The sequence below is a fragment of the Hylaeus volcanicus genome, chromosome 4 (assembly GCF_026283585.1).
Source record: "Hylaeus volcanicus isolate JK05 chromosome 4, UHH_iyHylVolc1.0_haploid, whole genome shotgun sequence".
NCBI lineage: Eukaryota > Metazoa > Arthropoda > Insecta > Hymenoptera > Colletidae > Hylaeus > Hylaeus volcanicus.
This window is the reverse complement of record NC_071979.1, coordinates 24,578,063-24,592,731: the sequence shown is the minus strand read 5'-3', so window position 1 is coordinate 24,592,731 and position 14,669 is coordinate 24,578,063. Positions and strand designations below refer to the sequence as shown.

General features: G+C 43.2%; 4 protein-coding genes across 5 annotated transcripts in view; 1 reads left to right on the top strand and 3 right to left on the bottom strand.

Annotated features, from left to right (window-relative positions):
* LOC128875743 (headcase protein) overlaps positions 1-14,669 on the top strand; it is a 160,104-nt gene that overhangs the window by 63,112 nt on the left and 82,323 nt on the right. The window lies entirely within an intron of this gene.
* LOC128875744 (uncharacterized) lies at positions 1,217-3,169 on the bottom strand. 2 transcript variants are annotated; one of them, XM_054121604.1, is made up of 6 exons: positions 3,015-3,169; positions 2,813-2,909; positions 2,662-2,743; positions 2,125-2,460; positions 1,755-1,861; positions 1,217-1,644 (listed from the first exon to the last, which is right to left on the bottom strand). In XM_054121604.1, exons 2-6 carry the CDS (start codon positions 2,879-2,881, stop codon positions 1,543-1,545), a joined length of 696 nt encoding a protein of 231 aa, XP_053977579.1. In that variant the 5' UTR covers positions 2,882-2,909; positions 3,015-3,169; the 3' UTR covers positions 1,217-1,542. The 2 variants fall into 2 exon arrangements, with proteins under 2 accessions (XP_053977579.1, XP_053977580.1); XM_054121605.1 differs by having other exon boundaries at positions 2,125-2,262; positions 3,015-3,166.
* LOC128875749 (cysteine-rich venom protein 1-like) lies at positions 6,081-6,850 on the bottom strand. The gene is made up of 3 exons (XM_054121610.1): positions 6,690-6,850; positions 6,387-6,517; positions 6,081-6,281 (listed from the first exon to the last, which is right to left on the bottom strand). Exons 1-3 carry the CDS (start codon positions 6,739-6,741, stop codon positions 6,177-6,179), a joined length of 288 nt encoding a protein of 95 aa, XP_053977585.1. The 5' UTR covers positions 6,742-6,850; the 3' UTR covers positions 6,081-6,176.
* Positions 8,316-9,045, bottom strand: LOC128875751 (chymotrypsin inhibitor-like). The gene is made up of 3 exons (XM_054121611.1): positions 8,943-9,045; positions 8,573-8,685; positions 8,316-8,500 (listed from the first exon to the last, which is right to left on the bottom strand). The coding sequence occupies exons 1-3, from the start codon at positions 8,992-8,994 to the stop codon at positions 8,411-8,413; spliced, it is 255 nt and encodes an 84-aa protein (XP_053977586.1). The 5' UTR covers positions 8,995-9,045; the 3' UTR covers positions 8,316-8,410.

Sequence of the window (14,669 nt, the reverse complement as noted above, 5' to 3'; positions counted from 1 at the left end):
CAATCGATCCCACGTCACGGTTCTCTCTTTTTACCGGCAAAAACTGTCTCGCAGCGACGCGTGACGTCTCTTTTCCAGAAGCAGGCGCGCCAGGTGGCCGCTAATCGTTGTTTCATACAATTTCTCTCCCTTTCATCGGGTGAGAACGGGAAGACCCGTCCAAACTGGGCCTGCTATTTCGCCACATTGTCCAGGGACAAAAGGAAGGAAGGCGTGCCACGCGTCCTTTGGGTAGACGTCGTTTTCGGGGCTCCGTTTCCGTCGAGATTTCCAGGTCGCAACGGTAACGGTCTTGATCGACAGCTGCTAATGCATTATTATTATCAATTATTATCAAAGTATAATTGGGTGCGATATATGTACTTGTAAAGCTAGAAATGCGTACCTCTTGTTTTCCACTGTTCCATCCGCGTACAAAATTTATATTAAAAATTGAGCGACGTGTTTCTTGTCAGGGATGGTTCAGACCACCCCCGTTGATTGTGCTACGATATGCCTCGATTCTAGGGAAAAAGGCGCGAGACCAGGGAGCATGAATGGAAAGAGAAAACTGTCTCGTTCCCTTTTTTGGAATAATATCGACAGGTTGAAAGCGATCCTGGGGAGTCGGTGGATTTCCACGGTCGAAGAGCGCGCAACGTGAACTTTCACGCAATTTCTCACTCGTGCAGGTCACGTATGGAGCGCGAGCGAATACGTCAGCACGCTGATTTAACCCCCCTCGGCTTGTCGGTGGGCCGAGGTATCTCATAAATATGATAGGAACCGGGCTTTTCGAGGATACCTCGAACGACGAGGTACGCGTGTTCCTTTTTTCGTTATTCCGTTCAGGACACACGGAGGATTTCTCCTGGAGTAGACCTCCGCTTGTATTCTAGCTGACCCCTGAAATCTCTCCTCGACCGAGCAAATTGTTTCTTCGATTGCGGAATGAGGATTGGCTCCGTTCGACGTTCCCCTTTTTCCTTGGAAGGGAAACTAACTTTGTCCCTCATGGAACAGTGCGCCAGCGACCAGTCGAGATCATCTTTCGTGCCAAAAGTAAAAAGATCGCTATCGTGATACGCCAATGTACAATCTAATTACCGTACCGCCTCGCTTTTTGAACACGTCCGCGTTAGAGATACTCGAAATACAATCGTTTCTCTATATACAGTCAGTCCCATAAGTATTCGTGCCCTTTATGTCTACTGAACACGAATAAACTGTACACATGTATATTTATGTTAAATTTATTTGAAAATATCACATTTATCATTTAATTTATCATTTAATTTAAGGACTGACCGTATGTTTGGAAAAGTCGATGTAAAATTATCGTGGAAGTAGTCCATGAATAATCAAGCATGATAAAAATTGCGACAATATTTACAATTCTACAAATTCGAAGGCTAACACACGGTCGTTACTTTCATGCCTATAAACACTTGTAGATTCCAAGGATTCCAACACTTTAATGCACGCAGTGACTAGAGATTGAGTTGGTTACTATGACTAGTACAATGCTACATTAAATTGAGAATGCGATGGAGCTCGATAATTTCATGCAGTTACGCAATCTTCGTATTTGAGGCACGTGAAGGAGTCCTCGTCTCTGACGTAACCATTTTCACACGTGCATCCGGCCGTACTATCGGTGCACGGCTGAAACATATTTATCCACGTCGCGGTATCAGGCGGTTTTTCACCGGAGACTATTAAACTCAATGGTAGTTCAAAAGGGTCAACGACCCGAGTTAACATCCAACACTTACTCGTAATTTGCACATCTTAACTCTGGGGTCCTTGCAAGTCGATTCGCAAACTGGTCCACACTGTGCCCAGGTCTGGTTCTTTGGGCAACAGTGTTCCTCCTCGGCAGCTGTAGAAGAAAAGGTTTTATTAGCCAAGTTGGAGATTACGCGTAAATTTGTGCTTGTCGAACTAAAAATTTGCACTAAACCGTCCCTAGTATCTAGCAACATTTTTTTTACACCCGTTTCGACCCATATGTTGCGCGATAGACTACGGATACGCGATGTCGCATGACGCACAGGTCGAGACATTGATCTCTGATGTGTTAAAGAGCAAAGTTTATCACTGTAAAGTACCTCCTACGTAACGGATAGCTCAACGAAGACTCACCAGCGAGAACCATCGCGGTTAAGAGCACAATGGCGACGATGTATGGAGACATGGTTGATTCCTCGATGCCTCTCGTGTTCAGTTCTGTTCGCGTCGAGTCCACTTTCGTTTCTGACGACGACGTGTTCAATAGTGCCGCTTTTAATTTGTCAAGGTAGGTATTAATCATCCACGGTCGTTTGCGTAACGTGTTTGAGAATACATCGTGGCAAACTACCGATAGTTTTAAATTCAACGTTGACAATAGACTCAACTGTATACACAACCTAACAATAGAGTCACTGTATACACAAACTAACGAGCCTGGATTTCCGTTTATTTTAGCCTTGCGTTGTTCTTCGAAATGATAAACGAGGATAATTATTTGTTTCGCCCAAGGTGAAAGATTTGTGTTGGACTTCGAGAGGGAATAATTTAACTTGCAAACATATTTATTACTATCTCTATTAGTGTTAACACCGGGGCGTTAAATTGGCAACTGTTTGAGGTAGCTTAGGGATGAAGTACTGGTGCGTTCGCTGACGTCGATGCACATACCATTGGCCTTTGTTTCCGACGAAACCATTGTTGCACCTGCAACCCTCCTTATTTGATTGGCATTGTGGCCGTAACAAATACATTGTCATGAAGTCACACATTTTATGCCTAAAAAGGGGTTGATTATCTAGTTCTAATTCCAAACACTCACGTAGAGCGAGCAGAGGACACAACAGGTCTCTCGCAACTTGACTTGCAAACTCGTCCACACTCGTTTCATGTTTGATTAACTAGACATCTCTGATTTCCTTGAATTATCGTGGAAAATAAAGTCGTGTTAGTAGTTCAAATTAGGGTCGGACAGAGTTCACCAATGTACTTTGGTAATAATGGATAGTTTGATGAGAATTTACCAGCAAGGACCATGGCGGTCAAGGAGCACAACAACGACGATGTAGTCAAACACGATTGGTTCTTCGATGCTGTTCAAGTTTCCTCCTGTTCGTCTCCACTGTACTTCGGTTTCTGCCGAAGATGCCCTCACCAGTCCTCTTTTTTATCTGCCAGATAAATTAGCTGAGCCAGAATTAGCGACAATTATTTACATAATGTTCCTGCGAATGAATCACGGTAGATTATTGAACACTGCACGTGCAAACGCGAGTAGCGTATATGCAACTTTATCCTTTAGCTGCGGGGAATGGTGATGGTAATTCACTTCTGAGAAGTTGAACACTTACGTTACGATAAATAATATTTAAATACGCACGTTAGGCAACAATCCTGCAGATGTATATATGATTTACTCTAACCTTTCTATCTTTTCTACGTTCATGGTTCAGGATATTACGTCGATGTGCAATCAAGCAACAATGATCAAGTGTGTTTGAGAAAGAGAATAACCACATTTCGTTTCCAAGATTATATTTATTTTTTTCGACCGTCGATGTAACATTATCTCAAATTTGTAATTATGTAAAGGAGCTTAACATTTTCCTGAATTCGTACAGTCTTGTACTTTGATGCACATGCGGGAGCTCTTGTCTCTGACGAAGTCATCTTTACAGGTGCAACCGGCTGCACTTGCTGGGCACGGTTCCTGCAACGAAAGAAATTCGCTTGTGTCGTGAAATTGTGAATTTTCATATAAGGGGAAAAAAAGATTATTTAAAGTTTCCAGCACTCACGACTACGGAGCAATAAATTTTTTCTGGCCTCTCGCAGGTCGGTTCGCAAACTGGCCCGCAGTCTGACCAGGTCTGATTAGCTGGGCAAAAATCTTTCAGCGAAGCAGCTGGACGAGAAAAAAGCACGTTAGACGTTTACAAACTCGAGAAAATAGAGTTCAAAATGGAATTGTATCGTAGCGTTAGAGTTTTTGTAAGTCTTAGAGTTCTTCTTAGAGTTTTGTTGTAAGTCAAACTTGCGACGAAGGTATTTCTTCGAGGACCAACGTATATTACTATTAGAATTTAATTCGTTTAAATATAAGCTTCAGACGTAAGAGCAAATTAGAATATTTTTCTTTGCCGCTAATCGTGCCAATAGATGGTCTAATACAGACTTACCGTGATGAACCACCGCAATTAGTAGCACAAAGGCGATTGCGTAGCGTGACATTATTCGTTCTCTACTACCGATCACTTCGATTCACTTGTTCCTGATGCGCTCCCGTTTCTGACGAGAAAGCGTCCATCAGTCGCGCTTTTAATCTACCAAGGTAGTAATAAATCACTCGGAGTTGTTTGCGCAAGTTTATTTTTTTGCAAATAATTTATGGCAAATTGTTGAACGGTTCTATGTCTGATCAATCGAACCAACACACGGTTAGATCCGCAATATCACATACATTAATAACGAATCTGCTTCTTCTTCTTGTTTTATTGTCGTTCTCCGAGGCCGTGGATAACGATAATTATTTCATCCGTGCAAGGTTCAGCGTTTACACTAGGCTTGAGTAATGCAACTGAACTCGGAGCTGCTTTATCGAACTAAAAACATTCGAGGTTCCCGCGGAAATAGTAAAACCACATGCGGGAAAGTTTAGAACTATGAAATTTCACTCCCATCGGTCGACAAGTGTCGCGAGGCGTTACTACGCGACGCTTATCGATGATTTTGTTTCACGCACAATTTTTTTTATGTCAGGAGGTAGATCGTCTTACAAACAGCATTTATTGTTACTACTACTGGTACAGTGCTACATCAAATTCGAAATTATGTCAGGGGAGGAATTATGTCATATACTCTTTTTTTTTATAGATCTATGGACATTCATTCCAGGACTTACAGAGGTATGGAAATTCAGTCTCTCTAACTTGCTGATAAATGCATCTACAACCAGGTTGAATATCAGGATTGTCGATGCAGTCCTATAACAGATTAGTGGATATCATACGTCCCGTATTATGGACATTTTTAACGTTTAAAGGGGCAAACAAATGTGTATTCAATAAAAAAAAAAAAGAAAAAAAAACGCAACAATAATTAGGCACTTACCCTTTGCGAGCAGTTTCTCGTATCGTCATCATTGCAAGTCATTTCACAGTAAGTTCCGCAGATGTGCCAGGCCGTCATACCTGAGATGCACTTATTGACGCTCCAATCGTAATCGAAACTGTCGCTGCCTTCATTCATGACGTATGGGTTACCCTGTAAACGGACAGCTGCACGAAGAAAAATAATGCATTGAAGTAATCAAAAAGTCGAAAAAAAAAAATACAAAAGAGAATGTACTTTAATGTTCAAAATAATAGACTCAATGGCAACCTACCAGGGAACATCATCGCAATTAGGAACACAATGTTAACGATATAGCCAGACATGTTTGGTGTTAGGTTCGTTCCACTCGTTTCTAATACACTTTCATTTCTGGCGTGGAAACATTCGGCTGAGCCTTTTTATTTACCCATGTTAGCCGTTAACGAGTCACATTTATTTTACAAATGATTAGTGGTAAATCAACAAACGTTTAAAATTAAACGACGGGTTAAAATTATCGCCGCCTTTCGAGGCTGCGATAATCATTTCTTTCGCGCAAGGTTACGCGTCTACTCTCGAGGAGTAATTTAATTGCACATCTTTACACGCCACATACTTTTCTTTTCGATCAATTGAAATTAATCAGGATATCGATGCTCGCGCGTGTCGTCAGTTTTTAATAAACCTTCGTTTCCGATGTTAAAAGCTTTGAGCAGTTTCGCTGTTAATCTACCAAGGTCGCAGTAAAGTTGTTGTTTCTTCGATGTATTCGCAAATAATTCATGAGGAATTATTGGAACGATTGAGTAACATGCACTCTCCTTTTTTAGTTTACAGTGACTTGTGTCGCTGTCGAAGGTCGTTAAAAGATGTTAATTACTTTTCGCGAGCCAAATCAAACACTTACACCAAGAACGTCGAACGTAACTGACTGAAAACGTGGGAAAGCGAAATTAAGCGAAATTATGCGAGAAAAAAAAGAATAAACTTTGATCCAGTCACTGGAAATTAAATCAGCACACTATTTATTCAATAACTACCATTATTAACAATACAGCACTACGTTGAAGCCAAAAATTATGTAAGATAGCTAATTATTTTTGGTTTGGGCAACATTCGAGTTCTATACACTCTCCGGACTCATCGTCTCTGACGAAACCGCTGTCGCACCTGCAAGCTGCGATGGATGGGCTGCATGCCTGGAACAGATTCGCGTGTATCGTTAAATTGTTAATTTTTACCTTTCAGAAGTCGGCATCGGTGTAGAAAGAGCTAATTAGTTAAAGTAAGTTTCAACTACTTACAATGGCTGGGCAAATTTTTGGATCTGGGTTACTGCACCGTGGTTCGCAAATTCTTCCGCAGTTTGACCAGCTTGAATTCATAGGACAACACTTGGGTTCTGACTCGGGTTCTTCTTCCTTCATGTGTACGGCTGTGCAGAAGAAAATGGCATAAGTGGTGTCAATTTAGATAGACGATGATAATCGTTCAAAATGTATTGTTGCAAGCAATCCAAGAAGCTCGATGCAATTCATGAATATAGTATTATTGCAGAACTGTATTAGTTTAAAGTGCAAAATATGTTACTTTGAAAGAATTCTTACCAGGAAGAACCACCGCCATAATCAGCGCAATGGCGACGACGTATCGAGACATGGTTGGCTCTTCTTCGCTTAAGTTACACTCGTTTCGAATAAACTTTCGTTTCTGACCAGAGAGCGTCCAGTAGTTCTGCTTTTATTTTACAAAGATCCTCATAAATTATTCGATGTCGATCGCTCAAGGTTCTTGTAAATAATTTATGGAGACTTATATTGAAACAATTGAGCAACATATGAGTACAGTGTGCGCGCAGAAGTAGGGAGCCAGCTATTCTTCTTTTTAATTCACGGTGCCTCGTGTCGTTCTTCAAGGTCGAGTGCGACGATAATTATCTCTTTTGTATAAGAGTATAAAAAGCGGAAGCATCTCGTCAGAAGATACAGTTTATTCGACATCAGCACGAAACAAGTACCGAGGAACCATGTCTAAATACATCGTCGCCCTTATGCTCTTGTCTGCTGTGGTTTTCACTGGTAAATGTATAAGACAGGTTTTTTAAAATCTTCGACTTTTGCTCTTCAACTCTCTATTACATAATTGTAACACACGAGTAGTTTTTTTTTTCTGGAAGGATAAGAAAAAACAAATAATAATACTCTCAACTTACGTGAAAGTTCCGATAGCGCTGGAAACAGTAAATTTTTGAAAACGATTCCATCCTGGTATTTTTGCTAAAGGCATTGTTAACGTAAGGTTTCTTTGTACAGCCACTCAGGCGAAAGAATCTTGCTCGCATAAAGAAACCTGGTCACTTTGTGGAACAATGTGCGAACCATCGTGCAAGAACCCCCATCCTAACCCCATGTTTTGCCCAGGAATTGTAAGTGTTCGAAATTCGCTAAATAAGTAACCCTTTCTCTAAAAACGAGCGATTTCTCACACTTACTAACGAATCTGTTCTAGGAGTGCACTACGTTAACTTCCAGTTGTAGGTGTAAAAAAGGATTGGTCAGGAACCACAAGACTTCTAAGTGTGTCGAACTTAAGGACTGCTAACTCAAGTATATTGGGAAATATTTTATGTTCTGGTACAAGTAGTTCTATTACTTCATGTAGTAATGCACCAATATCAATTGCAATAAATATCTAACACGTTTCAAGATTTAAACGTTAAGAAATTCATCTGGTCCTTCATCGAATTAAGGATGAATGGAATGTAAATTAAGGAATGTAAGGATGTTTAAAAATGCTATTCGGAAATCACGTGATGACGAACCTTGAATCCTCGAGCGATTGTTTCAGCAAACGATTCGTGGCAAATAATCGAACGTTTAAAATTGAACCTTGACAATGGAGCAGCATACTCGCGCGAATAATAATGTATCAGCTTTTCTTCGCCTTCTCGTTGCACTGCCTCGTATTATTCTCAGAAGAATCCATAAATATGGAGATAATTACACTCTTTATAGCTGCAGCCTTGCGAGAGCGTAAATAAAAAGTCAAGATAATGCTTTGTTTTTACGAAATGGTTATCAAGGATAGATGTGAATCTTGCGTGTAAGAATCGCACGGATGAAAACTTATTTAATAACGAAAAACGCGATACCTTCTATTTGGTAACATAGTTATATTATAATTCCAGGGAAAAAAAATGTAGATTTCTTCCGACACGATGGAAGGCAAGTTGACTTGCTTAGATAATGTTTAATGTACTATATAATAATGCAGCTCTACATTTTAACTCGTGAATAAGGTAAAGAAGCTTCCACTGATATCCTGGAGATTAGCAATCTTCTAATGGAACGCAAGAACCGTCGTCTTTTTTGTAATAGGATGTCTGACAACGGCAGCCAGCAGTATATTGGGTGCATCGCTAAAATACATTAAATCGTGAATTTTATTCCGAAGATACTTTACGCATATGGGGTAAATTTCGAATACTTACTATTCTTGGGCAAAATTTAGGGTTCGGATTTCGGTTGCTGCAAGTTGGTTCGCACATTGCTCCACAAGGATTCCAGATCTGGTTCACTGGGCACTCAGGCGCCGGTGTGACTCCTTCAGGGGAAAAAAGTAACGTTAGTTAGTTTTATAATTCGAGAAGGTTCATTTTAATTATTATTCATAAGTTTTTGAGCAAATTAAGAGTGCGGTGCTGCTAAAAAAGGTAGTCGAACCCATACTGTCTGACTACGAGACTACCCCTAATTGAATCGAACGGTGCTTGTTACAACAATAAATTAAAGCGTCCCAACAAACATAGTTTGACACAGTTTAACATAGTTAAACATAGATTTACGATAATAAATACCCACCAGTAAAGACCATCGCGGCGACGAGCATAGTGGCGATCACGTAGGGAGACATGATTGTTTCTTCGATGCTGGTAATTCTCTTTGCTTCGAATACAATGTTGCTTCTAAAGCTAAACCTACGGTTCCCGGTTTTTATACTCTGCGCTCGTAACGAAATTCGCGGAAGTATGTTTGCCTATCGAGATAATAGCACGCCAGTCGTATCTGTTTGCATGTAGTTTTGTGAATAATTTATGGCCTGCTATTCGATATTCTTACCCCCAAACCTGCGTTGTTGCCAATCCAACAATGTAATTGCTATGTGCAAACACATAAATAACCAGCCAGTATCTCCTCCCTCTTCGGCTTATAACGCCATGTGTCGTTCTCTTGGGCCATAAATAGCGTACTATTTCTTTTTTTCCGTGTAAGGTTTAAACATTTACGCTATCTCCCTTTGATAATTCGAACACCGACGGTCGATATCGTTGGTTACTTCCGCAAACAGATAACCAAACATCGAACACTCGAACGTCCCGTAATCTTTAAATAAATTCTAGACCAGCGAGTTGATGGCTCCGAACCCTCCATAATTTCGCGCAGGCTATGAGACGACAATTTTATCGGAGTGTCAGACATCGAATGCAACGGTTATCGACGTGGGAAGTATCCTGATACGAAAGCTGGACTTCAGGTTTCGTATCTGGGTCGACTTGCGCTCGATGCCACGAGTTGACTTCGGTGAAGTTGACGTAGCTTGTTGTCTATGCAAAGTTATGGGAGGTTCCAGTCCAGACCTGCAGAAAATTCGGATGTTTCGAGTTGCTCGCGAGCCGAGTCGAGCTAAGACCCAGTTTTCGATCCGAGTCGAGTACTCGGAAGAAACGAGCAGCTCAAAGGAACACCGAGTAGCTCGGGCAGAAGCGAGTTGCTTGAAAGAACCGAGTAAAAGGTCGATTCAGACTATACGACACAGACCGTCACGTTTCGGCAACGTGAATCCGCCTCCTCCGAGGCGCTTGCTTCGGTCCGAGCTACTCGGTTCCTTCGAACTGCTCGTTTCTTCCGAGTACTCGACTCGGACCGGGCATTCGAACCGAGTAAAACTCGGCCGAGTACTTTTCCGAGTACTCGAACAGCTCTATTCCAGTCATCGTTTCGCTAGTCTCGAGTTTGTTAAAAAAATACAAAAAAGTACAAAAGTCCAAGTGTCCCAGGGTGGCTTCGGTGTTTTCAATCCCCTGGCGAGACCACCTGCGCCTCCGACGGAGACGTCTGGGACGTTTTTCCAGAAGAACACGGTTTATACTCGTTTGCGCAACCAGTTACCAATTCTGGCTGACATTGGGTCCGCGACAAAGGGATGGCAGTGTAAAATGCGTTGAATCCTTGGTTCCTTTCGCTCTTTCATCCCGCGGGAGCCAGGATTTTCGCTTCTTCTTGCGTTACTTTGTTTTTCCAAGCCAGCTGGTACGTCGCTCTTCTTTCCGATCGCGACAATGGAGCACGTGCTGCCGCGAACAAAGCTCCTCGCCTGGACCCCTCCTCGAGCCAACGGTGTAACACCCTGTATGCGTGTTCCCGTGCAACCGCGCTTTCAAAGACCCTTCTGCGGGGCACATCGATGCCTTTCGCGAACGGAATCCGTCGTTGGAACGGTGTCCTCGGATACAGGGAGCTTGTTGTGTCCTGGTATGGCAATAAATCCTGAGTCGAAACGGTACCGGTCGACTTTCGGTCTTGTATCTGGGTCGTTCCACGCCCAGTCGATCACTTTTGCACTCGACGTCAGGCACTTGGATGAAATTGATGTACGATGTAGGCCCGTGTGAAATTATGGGAGGTCTGGGTGGTCGTTTCGTGATCGTTTTCAAACTACAGGACATCGAAGCATGCTTCCTTGTTTTCCAATCTTTTCATTTGTTACAGAGTATTCGAGTGTAATTCCATGTTCAATGTTTGTTTATCTCTACTCGTTTAAATTGTGATTCGTCCGCGTAAGATTCGTTTTGCAGCATCTTCATCTGTCCAGATGGCTTCGTTCGAACTATTTGCTCTTGTATCGTCTTCGATTCCAGCGGAGTGGCCCGTAAACAAGAATTCGGTATACAGCGCGATACCCCTGATCCCGTGAAATAATAATCGTTCCACAGGTAACGTCTGCGTCCCTGGTAATCTTCTTAACGAAGAGTCGTCCCTTCTGTTGGCCAAGGAGGGAAATGCTCTTCTTCTCGGTGGATCCAATAAGCGGCTATCGGATACGCTTCTCTATTCTCCGGAGAGATGAAATTCGTGACCGAAGCACCGGTTGGCTGTTGGACGGAGCGAGACAGGAGGGCGAAAATAAGAGAGAACGCGGGGAGAAACAATCCTATTCTCCCCGAAAAGAGGTCCAGGAATCGAGGACGAGTGGCAGGTGCGTCTGTTTCTAGGACGGGAGCCTGTTGGGGACCCTTAATACGGTATTTCATCGGTCATAATGCGCCCTTCCCCCATTGCCTTTGGCCCTTTGTGCTCCACGAACGAAACTGGCGCGCGATATCGATGGCTGTATCTTCCTTAACGTTGTCTCCTCTTCCCCTACGCGCCATTGCGATCCGTGTCGTTATATCCAGCCAGAAACTAACGTTGGTTACGTATTACGATTAATCATCTTATTTTCAAAAATTTGCATTCTATCACCTTCCACTCGTTATTCGAACTTTTGGACAAGAATCGATTTCGATCCAGCCCTTCCTTTTCAATTTTTGCGAGACTACGAAACTTCCCCGCCGCAACACGCGTCTCCTCCTCTTGTGGTATCGCTTTATATCCTCGCGGCGGAGTCTTTGTTCTCCATGAGCGGTTCCGTCGTTTCGCCAGGGCCCCGGAATCCCTAGGGACAATGCGTTGCTGTTTCAGTAAAACGCGACTGATTATTCCAGATACGCGTACACGGGGCCGAATAATGCGCGAAGCGAACAAAGAGACGTGACACCGATGCCGCCGGAATAGCTGGCTCATTATTAACGCCTGGCCAAGTATTGTCCTCGCCTTGGTCCCTTTGACGCGTCTCGGCTTTGTCGCGTTTCTGCGCGTGCACGCTCTGGAAAACCGCTTTTCTCGCCTGGTAAACGTGTCGACGACTCCACGATAGCGACAACGGTTCGCTACTTTTTCCTAATTACCTGCGATTTGTATACTACAAAGGTAGTTACAGTACGAACTCGACAGATCTTCGTACTCTATGTCCCGTGAAATTAAATACGAGTATTCCGTGTATTCGACTCCACTTACTACAAAAAATATTGCGAAATTCGAGACAGCATCGTTCCTTTCGGTTCCACTCGTCGATCTTTCGTTGCATCTGTCTCCTCGCGGAGAGTTGCAATCGAATTCGCCAACCGTCCCCGAAAAATTGTTTTCAATTTCCAAACATTTCCCTCTGTTTTCCGAAGCGAGTCCCGTCGATTTCGTTTCGCTTTACGCGCCATCGAACGAAACGAATCGATCCGACAAAAATTTCGTCGTCGAGTCGCGGGGTGAATTTAAAAATAAAAAAAAAAAAAAATCGCTCGACGGAGCGACGAGGGAAGGAGGTCTCCATTGCCGAGCTCTCTGTTCTCGAACGGTTCTCGATTATCGGCGTCGGTGGCGGTTCGAAAACGCCCGCGAATTTAATGTACCGTGACAGAAATATTGCGATCAATGTGTGCCGGCGGTCTTTGTGGTGGCCTACCGTGCAAGAAAGTTTCTTCTCTTCTTCCTTCACCGGCTTCCCAGCCCTTTTTGCTTCCCAGCCCATTAACCGTAACTCGTGGGAGGGACCCTTGCCTCTCGCGCCATGAAAAACACGCGATTTAAATAACAGTTCTTTCCAAATTGCGTTGGAATTCTCCATTCCCTTCGCGCGATTTCTTTGGAGTCGCTTGATAAAGAGAAATTATTCATAGAAGAAGGTTTCCTTCTAAATGTTGCATTTTCGAGTCGATCGTTGAGACTTGCCTGCTTCGCCGACAAACGAGCAAAACGTTTGCGGCCGTTTCTTAGCTTTTGCCATCCTCGAGCAGGGAAACAATGTCGACGGACAGAGTCCTCGCGAACGCAAAATTACACTCCGTCCCGGCTCTGACCGAGGATTATCTCGACGAGAGGTCGTCGAACGTCGATTCTCTCATAACGACCGCGACGGGAAACGCTGAGAAAGCAACCTCGGGAATCTACATTCTGCTGGCTGCATCCGAATCTCTTTCTTTTCGTCGAGCCGCGCAGACGAGGGTGGAAACGTCCCCCGGAGGCTTACTTCAGCGACAGTCGCGGAAAGAAGAGTAAAAGAGTCTCGTTCAACGCGGAGCACCATCGTCCGAAGTGTCCTGCCTTCTCTTCCAGATTTATCGCGTTCGTGCGCTAGCATGAACGCTAAGGAAACGTCGAGAAAGTCGCGGGGAATTCGTTGAGTAATCCTTTCTTGGATATCTTGAAGCCCTCGGAGATCGAAAGAGTCACTTGTGACTTAGGAGGACTCTGTAATAGTTGAAAAGGAAGGATTAAAGTTATTAACGACACACGAAACACAGTTTACGTCGCTGCTATTTATCGACAAGGAATTGATTCGCTTATAGGCTCTCTGGAAACTCTCAAACATCCCGCAGAAAACCGACGGGGACGCAAATTGCAAGTTCCAAAGGATCTTTTGAGAGAGGTCCTTCCGCGACGCGTAACTGGAAGCGGGATTTTCATTGGCAGCGTGTGAACCCGAGCGGGGTTCGGCTGCGTCCTTTACGCATCGAAAAGGAAATGAAGAAGAGGAGGAAAGTCGCAGGAAAAAAGAACCGAGGGGAGGCCTCTTAATGCCTCATGGCAAAATTCGCAAAACGCTTCGAGCAGCAGCTGCTCCTGACGTGCTCAGCTTTTCTCTCGTTCGCTATCTTGTTCTCGCTCCACACCTTGCTACCCTATTTCCGCGCCACGAAAATCTGCGCCCCGCACTTCCGGCCGTTTTGGTCGCCTTCGGGATTATTCGCTCACAAAGGGAGCGTAGCGGTCGAAAAGTAAATATACCCGCCCGGAACGGAAGCGAACCATCCCTCCATCTATTGGCGGTTCACCTCTGAATTTCGATGCGGCGTGATTGTCCTCGTTTCTTACTCGAATTTTTGGCGGCGTGAGATTAAATAGAATTAGATTCAGATATAGAATAGAATTAGATATCGCCCTCTTCCGTCGCCCTGTGACACTTACCAACGATTCATAGTTTTACATTGTATTCTTCATTTATCTATCATCTATTAGAGACCCCTTTTGGTAAATAAAATACATAAGATGGCTTAACACGTTGACTGCCAGATAATACTCTTGGAAATTTCTAATGCGATTAAATTTTGTTTACAGACTATTGGAAACTACATAATCAAACGTTTATTGTGGTATTTATTTTTGTAACTCCATCGAAGTTCAAGTATTTCGTTCAAATTCATTTTCATTGACAATTAAATATCAGAATTAATTTTTTTAAATTCTTCAGTGAGAAACACTGTCACGCATATATGGCTGACGTGGCGATGGACGTATTAAAACGTGTAGTATTTTTTTCAAAAAGATACATAAGTTTTCGTCACATTACAAACGATGAACATCTTTTTAACAGACTTCGAAAAGGAGGAGGTTACTCGATTCGACATATATATTTTTTTATTCTACGACCCTCTAGGTCTTGAAACCTCTTCCAACCCTGGCAGAAAGTGACTCGTCGAAACAATCGGATACTCG